This window comes from Littorina saxatilis, unplaced genomic scaffold, assembly GCF_037325665.1.
Source record: "Littorina saxatilis isolate snail1 unplaced genomic scaffold, US_GU_Lsax_2.0 scaffold_1559, whole genome shotgun sequence".
NCBI classification, from domain to species: domain Eukaryota; kingdom Metazoa; phylum Mollusca; class Gastropoda; order Littorinimorpha; family Littorinidae; genus Littorina; species Littorina saxatilis.
Genome location: NW_027128488.1, coordinates 1 through 11947, shown reverse-complemented (window position 1 = coordinate 11947; position 11947 = coordinate 1). Strand labels below are relative to the sequence as shown.

Below are 11947 nucleotides of genomic sequence, written 5' to 3'. Positions count from 1 at the left end.
TTGATTGTTTGTTTAACATTACATTGGAAATAGTTCCATAAAATATTGAGTATTAAAATGTCGAGTGGACCTACAATAGCTTATCCTGTTGCATGTTCAACTATAGAGTTGAAAGATTTAGCAGACGCTATCGACTTTGAGAGCAATGCTGAAGTTGGTGCAGTGTATGCATTCGAGTTTACAGACACCGGTTATTACAAGAGAAAGGAAATCGACGATGAAAAGAAACCAAGATTCCTCAAACTAGGTCAAATCCGTGATGTTAATGTACCTGATCCAATTGTCGATGACATATACTACATGTGGAAACATCAGAATAAAAAATGGGTACTTAGTCCTGTTATGAAAAAGATTGACTGGGAAATGAAGTTTGAATTTGTGAGTCCATACACTCTTGTTGGAAAAGACGACACATTCCGTAAGTCAATCAATGCTAAACCACTAATTGTTAGCCTTGTTCCTGCGATTAACAGCAGGGGAGAAGTTGCAGTTAAACCTTTCCATAAGAACAACTATCTCATTCACAGAAAACAAAGTGTTGAAAAGGACGCTGACACCATTGTCGATTTTATACCCAAGCTTCCAATAGGGCAGAATGCAACTATGATATTTGATATAGTTGTCAGGAAAAGGGAAGAAACCACAAACACTGTTCTAATGAGAGGAATAAATCTCAACTGGAGACCATTAAATGTTGAAGAAGTCAGAGTATTTATTGCTGTTCAAAAGGATTCTAACACAATAAAAAAACAGACGTCAAACCAAAATGTTGTTGTTAACGCAGATGTAAATAATTTAACAGAAATAAGAAGTATTAATCTTACTTATCTTGATTTGATTGCTTTCTACTATACAGATAAGGTGTTAAGCAATGAACAGCTTCAAAGCTTAGCAGAAACACTGGCCAGTGAGAATTAAGATAAATATTTTATATTTTGCATTAAAAAGATGACTAGCAGTGTGAAGCTTTATCCTAATATTGATGAAAGTGCAGCAGAAAGTCAACAATTCAGACTGGCACACATTAGTAATATACAAAAACAACTAGAAGATGAATTAGAAAAATATTCTCGCGCTAGACGTAAGTACTCAACAACTTACAACAGCCTTTCTAATGCCAGCACTGGTTCTACTATCCTTGCATCAGCTGCAGGTGTAACGGGAACAATTCTGTTAGCTACCGGAGTAGGGACTCCAGTTTCTCTAATCCTAGGTGGTGTGGCAGCAGCAGTTGGTGGTTTATCATTTATAGCATCAGCTATAATGAAAAAAATTGTGAAAAAGCTTGAAAAACACGAATCCATTTCCACTCTTGCATCATCAAAATTGTCTAGCCTAAAACTGTCTATCAGTAAAGCACTTGAAGATTCAAAAGTTTCTGACGAAGAATTCAAACAGATACAAACAGACTTTGATGACTACAAAAGTAAGAAAGCAAGTATTCAAACAAAAACACGAGCTGAATATAACAAGCCACTCGATATAGAAGATCTGAAAAAGCAGTTTTTAAAAAAGGGGATTCAAATAGGACGGGAAGAAAAAGTAAAAATAGAATCACTTGTAAAGAGTTAACTATTCGTTTAGACAGTCACATTGCATGTATCAGATATAATTCTAACAGTGAAAGAACATATGAAGTAAAGTATTGAGCGTATTGAGCTTAAGAATGTTGTATAAGAGAAAGGGGGAATGTACGTTCTGGGTTACTGATTCCGACAGACCCGGCATTGGTTCAAAACAACCTTACTTTACTGTATTTTTTTTGGTATGGATTTATGCAGTATTTTTCTGATTTTGTCGCATGTTTCATTTTAGTAAAAGTTTAGTCCAGAAGCCTATTTTGCGTTAATATTTAGGGTCTGTCGGAATCGGTGAGCCAGAACGTACATTCCCCCTTTCTCTGAGAGAGAGAGAGAGAGAGAGAGAGAGAGAGAGAGAGAGAGAGAATTTAACTGATCTCGTGAGAACGGTTGACGCCTTGCAAGGTTTTGACGGCAAGTCAAGTTCATTTGTTGTAGAAAAACCAGTAAAGCAAACAAACAAACAAAATAATTTAAAAAAATCAAATTAGATAAAATGTTAGATTAAGGTAACATGAGCACAAAAAACTAGGGTCGGTCGGTCAGTGTTGTCTTTTTTTGTGTGTGCAAATGTAACTTGTAATGCTGGTTTTCAGGAGGGGGGGATTGATTTAAAGTTTTAGGGTCGCATGAAAAAAATAGAGTCGGTTGAGTTACCATAACCTTAATTTTTTTGGCCTAAAAGAAAAAAGCGACAAGCAGCAAATAGTTAAGGTGATCAAAGGCATTGTCGTGGAACTTAATTGCATGAATGGTATTGGAATTCTCAGCATTTAATGTGACTCCTACGCATGTTTTGTCAGACATTGATGGGTTCTTGTGCATCAGCACTTTGTAAAAATTCCTGTACCAGTTGTTTCATTACCAGCTGAAATTAGATACGTGTGCGTTTATCGTTAATTTTCACCCAACAACCACAAATGCAGTGCACAAACTGGAATAGGCACTGGTTGTATCACTTTCCACATTGAAACTCACTTGCTTACATCATATATCAAAGCTCTGGTCGTTCTGTTTAATGATAGTGATGCAAAGAGCCAACTTTAGTCTTTTTAGTGACACAAGTTAAATTTGAGGGTGTAGACAATTTTAAATGTGAAGATATTAAATAGCCATGAAAATAACAAAGTCAAAATATGAGAGATAAATAATGAAATAAACAGCAACACTAGTAACTTACCTTCACAATCTTGGCAGAGATGGAAGACAGTAATTTGTCTTCCAGAGTTGCGTGGTAGATTGTTCTTTTTGCGGAGACTGCTGCTTTTGTGGTCTCATTTGGCAAAGTTGTTGTTGCTGCTATCGCTATTTGTTCAGGTGACGGTTCGTATTTCTTTACAAACACATGTGTTGAGTTCCGTGTGTACAGGCAGACAGACTCCTTGTTAACAAGTTCCGCACAGCGGATTGTGCGCTGTTGCGGATTGTGCGCTTTTGCGACATACATGTAGTCTTAAAGAGAAATTGGTTGAAGACTTGGATTAACACTGGGTTCGAACCATCTGTTGGAGCCAGAAGAATGCAGAAGTACAAGGTTTTGCGACATAGTCTCAAAGAGAAATTGGTTGAAGACTTGGATTAACACTGGGTTCGAACCATCTGTTGGAGCCAGAAGAATGCAGAAGTACAAGGTTTTGCGACATAGTCTCAAAGAGAAATTGGTTGAAGACTTGGATTAACACTGGGTTCGAACCATCTGTTGGAGCCAGAAGAATGCAGAAGTACAATCCTTTTTGTCGTTTGATTAGCTCGGTTTTTTTCAGAATTGTGCCAGTGACTGTTTGAGATGGTGCTTGAGCCTGAAATAATGAAAAAATTCATTAACAATCAAGGTTGTAAACATTGTGCATTAGTCTGTTTGCAAATGTTTTAAAGTACTATTGGGGTAGATTTTTTGAAAAATGAAGTTCATTGACAGCAAAATCAGCATGCAACAAATTGTGTCTTGCATATTGTTCAAATACATCACAATTTTAGTTTCGTTGCATCAAATTGTAAAAGTGAGAGTCTGTGCACAATTTTTAGTTTGTTTGCAGCAATACAAGTTGTTTCTCTTTGAAATGTAGCAAGAACGCATAGCAAGTATTGCTCAGAAAATGTTTTGTAACTACTATTGGGGTTGATTTTTTGAAAAATGAACTTCATCGACAGCAAGATTAGCATCAGTATTGTTAACTGCATGCAACAAATTGGAGTCTTGCATATTGTTCAAATACATTATGAAATTTTAGTTTTGTTGCATCAAATTGTAAAATTGAGAGTCTCTCCACAATTGTTATCTGTTCAGAGCAATGCAAGTTGTTTTCCTTTCAAATGTAGCAAGAACTGAAAGCAAGTATTGCTCTTAAAATGTTTTGTAACTACAGTACTATTGGGGTGGATTTTCTGAAAAATGAACTTCATCGACATCAAGATCAGCATCAGTATTGTTAGCTGCATGCAGCACATTTCTGAGTCTTGCATATTCTTCTAATACATCATCAGCACATTCAATTTTTGTCGGATCGAATCGTAAAATTGAGAGTCCCTCCAATGTTCTGAGTCTACTTAGAGCAACATAACTCATTCCTCTTTCAAATATAGAAGAACCCAAGTCAAGTGCTGCTTTGTCAAGAGATAAGCCTTGTACTTTATGAACAGTGCAAGCCCAACATGGAATGAGTGGAAATTGACTGCGTACAATTTCATGGCCGAGGTAGGTGAAAGTATGCTCAATTGGTTTAATAGGAACAGCATTTGGTCTTTGTGATACAGGATTATATGCAATGAGTGGATCATCAAATAAAATGTGAATTGTTTGAACTTGTCCATCGACACAATCAATGGATTCAACAATACCCATAGCTCCATTGACTAATCCATCAGGAGTGCATATATTTCGAATAAGCATTAGTCTTGAGTTTTTGGAAACTGTCAAAATACCCATTAATCCGCCAGCAATTCTGTCATCAGAGGGTATTATCTGAGCAGTTATGTTTTGTCCACAAGAAGGATCATTTGAAGAAAAGAAATGGATTGCTGGAATGGTAGTAGTTGTCTCAGACAGTGTTGATTGGCACATTTCATTATGCATATGTACATCTCTTTTTCTTGGAAATATATGTAGTACTTGACAAATTTCAGGTTGTTGGAGTTTTTGAATTTTCGACTTGAGCAAATGAATATCATCAGGAGATAAAAGTCCAACACGTGCTCTATTTAGCAATGAGACAAAAATGTTGTCTTTTTGTTGTCTCATGTTTTGATCCAAGAAAACTGGCTTGAAGAGTTTCCAAAGAGGATTGTGAAAAACATGTTTTCCTTTAATTGGCCTTAGTTGGAAAAAGTCTCCTACACAGATGACATTCATAGAACCAAATTGCATAGTGTTGCCTTTTATTGCTGACAGTCGTCGGCTGATGTAAGTAAAGAATTTATCACTAACCATGCTGATTTCATCAATTACCAGTGTGTGAACAAAACGGAATTGTTTCTGTAACTTTGATAAAGTATAACTTGAAAGTTCTTCATACGTCATGAAGCGTGTGACAGGAATTTTCATCAATGAGTGGATGGTTTGACCCTTTGCATTTTTTGCAGCAGTTCCAGTTGGCGCACACACAATAACAGGGCTTTCTGCAAAAGCGAGAGCTGTTTCTCTTTTCAAGTATGCCGTTATCACATCAGTCAAAAATGTTTTACCAACACCAGCTCCACCTGTTATAATCAAATACAGTGGGTCAGGATTTGTTTCAGCGAAATGTTCTTGAACAACATGTAAAGCACGTCTTTGACAATTTGTTAGCTGAGCAAGTTTAGTTTCAAAATCATTATCGGGCATTTGAGAAATTTCCATATTATGAATGGAGTTTGCTGTTGTCGACAAATCAGATAATGTGCATAAATCAGCAAAGTCGTCATGTAAGTCATTACTGACAACATTCCTGCTTTCAAAATTTGTGTCATTAGAAAGTAGATCCTGAAACTGCACGTCTTGTGAAAAGTGTGAGTCTTCTGAAGATTGAATTGTTAAATGTGGTATTTCTTGTTGACAAAGGTGGTGTTTTCTGATAATAGTTTCAATTTGATCAGTCAAAGAGAAACGTGTCCAGTCAATTTCTTGATCAAACTGTGGTTTTTTAGCAAAGAAGGACTCTTTGAATGTTGTAAAAGGTTGAAGTAATTCAGCCTCTGAAAAATGTGGATATAGCAGCATAAGCATACAAAAGAAATTATCGTCACTTAGTGCTGCAAATGAAGGGAATCTCAAAACACATGGAGTTGTACGTTTTCTTAGCCACTTGTCAAATGGAGCAATGTAGATTCTCAATTGGCGGTTTTTTCTGTTCTTTGATGAAGTTGCTTGTGGCGCTGCACATACTTCAAACCAAGAGGCAAAATAGAACAAACATCTATCCTTCATGTCCATTGGTCTGTGATGGTAATAATCAAGAATATTGTTGCAAAATATATCTGTACTGTCATCGGACAAATTTTTGAGTTGTTCTTTTGGCTTCAACTTTTTGTAGCGTTTTGCTTCAGCTCTTGTGTTGATATAGGTAATTTTTCTACTTGATTTGACCAAGATAAAGTTTCCAAGACGGTATGAAGCTTCTTGGCTACTCATTCTTCGATGTTGCAACATGCAATGTCCAATTTTCATGAGTCTTGAAAATCCTGTGACATTAGTTGTAGACATTTCTTGGATCAGCTTTCCTAATGCATTTTTCAAGTCGTCTGGCTCAGATTTACAAATATAAGCGCAAACATAGTAAGCAGCAGATTCAGCATTGCAAATAATTTGAATGTCCATGTTTGCTCTCCAATGTCTCAACACTTCTGGATTGTAAGCGTTTATATATTGAGCTTGTTCTGAGCGTCTGGTTTCGTAAAACTTGCCTTTAGAATCATGACTGATTTCAAAATTGCCCAGAATTGTTGTTTGAGAACAGGTTCTTCTAGGAAAACCAAATCGACACGAGGATTTAAAATTTGAACTGCAGTAAGATGTATGGGAGTGAACTTGAACTCTTTCAACCAAATTGAAAAGTTCAGCATCGCTTTCGTCAGGAAAATCTGTTTTAATAGTCTTTTCTATATAATTGATAATAAGTTGCTTGGTTGATTCGTCTACTACTGTTGGAAAGTCTTCAACCCATAGAAACATGTGAATGTGTGGACTGCCACGGTTTTGAAATTCCACACGATGAAAATAGTCAACAACTTTTCCCAATGGTCGAGAGGCTCCCAAAATAACATGTTTCATGAGACTGTGAAAACGCCGGTCAAAGTGCACTGCACACATGAAAGGATCTTGAATAACTGTCTTTGCAAAAGAATTCTTTGATGAAGCTTCAGCAAAAGAAATATCTTTTGCAGTCATTTCAAGTTCAGGCCAGTGAAGATCATCTGCAGATAAAGTGACAAACAGGGTTGGTGGTCCAAGAGATCGGAACATTGCAAGCAAATCGTACAATGCATTGCGAAAATAAGCAACAGTTCCTCGAACATTTTTCATGAACATATATGAATTGTCAAGCAGAGATGATGAACGTTCAGAATTGTTGACATCTTTTGCACACACTCTGTTTTCATGTCCTGTTGCAAAAGGAGATCTCATTTGCATATAAATTGAAGCAGCTTGTTTTACCAGAAATTTATCATATGCAACAGCTGACTGAAGCAAATACATCATATCCATTCTAAAACGGGTGTCTATGTTGTAGACCCTGTTACGCAAGTACATTGAAAGAGTTATTCTTGTTGTTCTTTCATGATTGAAACCTTTTTTACCATCAGGAAAAAGCCAAGGAAATGCCATTTCTTCTCCATTTTTGAACTCATATATGTTCACTGGACAATGTTTGGATCTTCCAACAAGCAAAGATGAAGTTGTATGTTGAGCTGCTTGTAAACCAGAGTTGTGAACGGGAATCATGATTTCATGTTGAATTTCTTGAAATGTACTTTCAAAATCAATGTCATGACTTCCATTATGCAAGTTGTTCAGGTTTGAACCAGCCAAGTCCAAATTCAAGTCTGCGTAGAGTTCATTGTTTATCTTTAGCCATTGCAATGCTTTAAAAAGTTTGAAAGGAGACACTTTGTGTTTTGATGTAACTCTTGTGTTTCCATTTTCATAGCAGACAGACAACTGATCACTTTTAGTTGGATCAAGTGGAAGTTGGTGAAGAATATCAGACACATTGACAGGTAAATGTAAAACACTGCCACGCTCACAAAACTGTCCGCCTGGTAATACACCAAGAGAAAGGAATATTTGCAGTTTACAAATCAATTTTCTTTCAGAAAATGTCAGACTTGTAAGAATATCTGGAACTTGTGCAAGTTTTAGATCATTTCCATGAAAGCTGGCTGGAATGCTTCCTTTTGACAAGTGCCTGTGACATGTTTGGCAAACCGGAACATTGTCTGTCAATCCCCAGGACTGCAAGAAAGCTTTCATATAGTCTTTTTCTCTATATGTAAAGCATTGACTCTGAAACAGAAATCGGAGACAGGAATGGCAGTGAGAAGAAGGCCTTTGTCTAATTGCATTTTCATAGTTGTCATTATGAAGAGGAGAAGTTAAAAAATCAGACAAAACAGATTTACTGTGTTCTTCCGTTACAACTTCACAAGAATCTGCTACATTTTCTAAATGTGAAATTATGCATGGCTGTTGGTGAAAAGTAACATTTTCAAGTGGACAATCTGATGTTTTAGATTTACTGTGCTTTCTTTTAGGCCTAGAATGTGGCTGAGCTTCATAGGTGTGGTCCATTCTTGAATCATTCGTTCTTCTTCTCTTGTTTTTTCGCTGATCGGAAGTTCTTCGACTAGTAGTAGTAACTGATTCTTGACTGGTGTTGGTTCTGCTTACATTATGTCTTGAATGTATGTTGAGACAGTCTGTGTCAAGTGTTTCTTCTTCATGTGACTCATTTGTTTGGTTGTCAACAGTTGTCAATGTAGAAAAATCAACAGGTGTAAGCTCGTAGAATGTATCACTTGCACAACAATCAGCAACAGGTGAAACTGAAATAGGGTTTGTTTGGTTGTCACCAGTTGTCAATGAACAAAAATTAACAGGTGTAAGCTCGTACAAGCAATTAAAATGTGTTCTCAGAAAATGTAACAGATCTGAAAAAGAATCAAAGGTCATCATGACTGCAGCTCCATTTGAAGATATAGAGCCGGCTGCATTTCTTTCATGGGAATCAAACAGGTAGAATGTTTCAGTGTTCAAATTGCCATAAATAGCTATAGTTGACTGCTGAAATGTTGCCAGAACATAATTTGTCAGTGTTAGAGCTTGGTGCAATCCATCAGCCAAGGAGGTCATGGCAAAGCCATGGTCAATGTCAACTGAAGGATTAGTGTGGCCGCAAAACATGTCAATCGAATAGTCAATGCTTCCAGAATGACCCACAACAGAAGTAGGCAGGTGTTCATGCCCCAGGTACCCATCAGTGCCGAGCTCGGCAGAAACCTGTCCATACAAAGCTGAGCCTTCAAAGAGTACATTATCCAAGTCAGTTGGCTGAATGAAACTGAAAACATCAGCAGCAGAATTTGGTCGTTGCACAACAATGTCATTCAAACTGGAAAAGAACAACAACGCTGCAAGGGCAATTGCAGTACACTGACGACCAAAGACAGGAGCAAAAATTGCACAGCCTTGATGCAAGTTAGCGAGTAAACTGTTTCTCACCATCTTTGTTGTTGCAGTTTGTAGGACAGTCTGTCAACAGGCAATCTGAAACAAATAAAGGTCATCATTACTATAGTCCCATTTCAAACTCGCAGCATACCCCCATACCATTCAGCGAATTAAGCTACGCGACATGCTTCCATTCGGGCTGCATGTTTAAACATTCGTGTTTTGCGACTATTTCTTTGTAAGTGTTGGAAGTTAGATGTACTGCACGGTCATCTGAAGGTAGAGACAGTCACAACACTGTCACTGAGCTGTCAGCGCTCGCAATGTTTACTATTTCGACAACACGCATGACAGCAACATAAAATGTTCAAGTTGATGATGTACGTTAGCACACATATACACTTTTCTCTTACCTTGTTGTACTTGAAGTTTGTAGAACTTTCCACGTGAACAAAATCTTCTCGCGCAATAAACTTGTATCCAGTGACCGGATGTTGTGCAAAAGACTCGCCTATTATGATATAAGGGTGCGTCGGTGTACACTATAACGAACGCATCTGTCAACCAAGCAAACATTGACATGTAGTGACACTTATGTTGACAATAGTTCTCATAAAAAACACGTTTTGTCACGCTTGAGAGCATTTCTATGCAAGTGGTGACTACATTATACGTGGTGACGCGCAAACATTATTGTAGACCCCTTGTGCATAAAAATAGATTCTTCCACATTCTTCCACATAAAGCTTTTGTCAGTTGTTGAGGCCTTGCAAGGTTTTGACAGCAACAATAGGTCTAATTCGTGTAGTTCTCAAAGACTTTATTTCTGTTTCATTTGTAATATGTTGGGAAGACATATTTATGAATTGATCAACAAAATAAAACATAATAAAAAACGACACAACATTGTTAAAATCAGGATTGGCCAACGTTGAACGTATGCTGTCGAAGAATCTAACCGAAAGTAAACATTCTGGGAATCTACGCGCATCGGCCTTGACGCAAGTTCAATGCTGAGCCAATGAGCGCGCCGCGGCGAAGTTGGCCGCTGTAAGTCTCGCAGCGCTGGCTGGCTGAGCGAGTTGCGTGTCCCACCGTAGACCACCAGATTAGTAGGTGCTTCATTTTGGTATTTTAATTTTACATAACATTAAACCTTTCTTGGGGTTCATGGTCATGGCAACAGCCATAATAATAGTATATCATGTATAATATTACATTTCAGCATATTTGAATTACATGTCATCATACCAAACTGTCATACATTTTTATTCCTACATCATTCTGATTGATCACAACCAAACCTACTATCAGTGGACACATCCAAATGTAAGCGCCTGTTCTTGACAACTGTTAATCGATCTAAAAATAGCAACTTGCTGGGCCCTTTGCCGCCAACAGACACTGTTTGGCCTGTAGGTAAAATGTACAATGTATTTTCTGATTTGTGCACAAAAGGTTTTTTTCTTTTTTCTTTTTTTTAACATAACAATGTTTAATGTCACTGTATGTTTAAAAGACCATGGTCATATTTGTAAAAAAAATGTTAAATTAGAAAATAAATAACATTTTGGTTCATGATTTTTCCTACACCTGTGCTAAAAATAAGAAATAAAAATGTCGGGTATATAAGTCACTCAAATACAGCTAGGTATGAATGGCTCGGTTTGAGTTTGTTGCAGTTGACCCTGCACAATGCGACAAATCATGTTTTTGTTGAACAATTTTGACGTCACCCCTCCCATAGGGTGACGTATTTCACAACTTCCTGTGTTACACAAACTCTGTGATGACCAATTTTGACGTCACCCCTCCCATAGGGTGACGGATTTCACAACTTTCTACAGATGAACAATGTTGCCTTCACCCCTCCCATAGGGTGACGGATGTCACAACTTCCTGTGTACACAAACTGATGACGTATTTCACAACAAAATGGCGCTGCCCATGGTCAACCTCTAAACTAACCGTATAGAATGGGGGCGTCCTCGCCCCCATAATAATAATGGAATTTGCAGATACGTACATGTAAACAACATTGGTTTCCGCAAAATATAAACATGTAAATGTACCCGTCTTTATGTGCTAAGTCAGGCTGACTCAAAGACCTGGTCATTAGATGCAAGAATAAATATGGGAACAAGATTTGTGCAAGCTTAGCAAGTGTTCATACTATATACATTGCAAAATGTGACCTTCCAAATTAAAGAATAAAAATAAAAATAACAGATATGTTGGCTGTTCACACCGAACTGGAATATATGTTGTTGTTAATTTGTGAGGTATATTCAAAATAATGTTTTGAAAAATGGACTACATTCATTACACAGAGGACTGTTTGTACAGTGATCAAAATGATTAACATTTCAACATAAACTAGGGACAGCAAGAATTAAGATGACGAATTAAACATATTATTTCCCAAAGTGCCAAAATATATGCAGAACCCTTAACATGTCATGTGAAACTGACAAAATGCAAAGCCATATTTTGAAATAAAGGAGTGGGGGGGGGGGGGGTCATGCAAACGTCTGTATTAACCTTCCATTCTCTTAGTTTGCGTTTCTAAACATGTCATGAAAATCAATTCACGAAAAGCTCTATGTGCTCTAAATTTTAAGTAAAGAATTATAAAAACCATTAGTATTATGAAGGCAGAATCCTAGTGGCAAGTTTCCTTGGGGTAATGGTACCAGCTTTTCTGGTAACAGTTACTGTAAATCGT

General features: G+C 37.2%; 1 protein-coding gene and 1 long non-coding RNA gene across 2 annotated transcripts; both read right to left on the bottom strand.

The window, feature by feature from the left end:
• Positions 1–2765: 2765 nt before the first annotated feature.
• Positions 2766–9954, bottom strand: LOC138956849 (uncharacterized). The gene is made up of 3 exons (XR_011452840.1): positions 9636–9954; positions 9274–9318; positions 2766–3379 (listed from the first exon to the last, which is right to left on the bottom strand). It is a non-coding gene; the product is annotated as an uncharacterized lncRNA (long non-coding RNA).
• On the bottom strand, positions 3949–5007 carry LOC138956848 (ATP-dependent DNA helicase PIF1-like). The gene has a single exon (XM_070328080.1). It carries the CDS (start codon positions 5005–5007, stop codon positions 3949–3951), a length of 1059 nt encoding a protein of 352 aa, XP_070184181.1.
• Positions 9955–11947: the final 1993 nt, after the last annotated feature.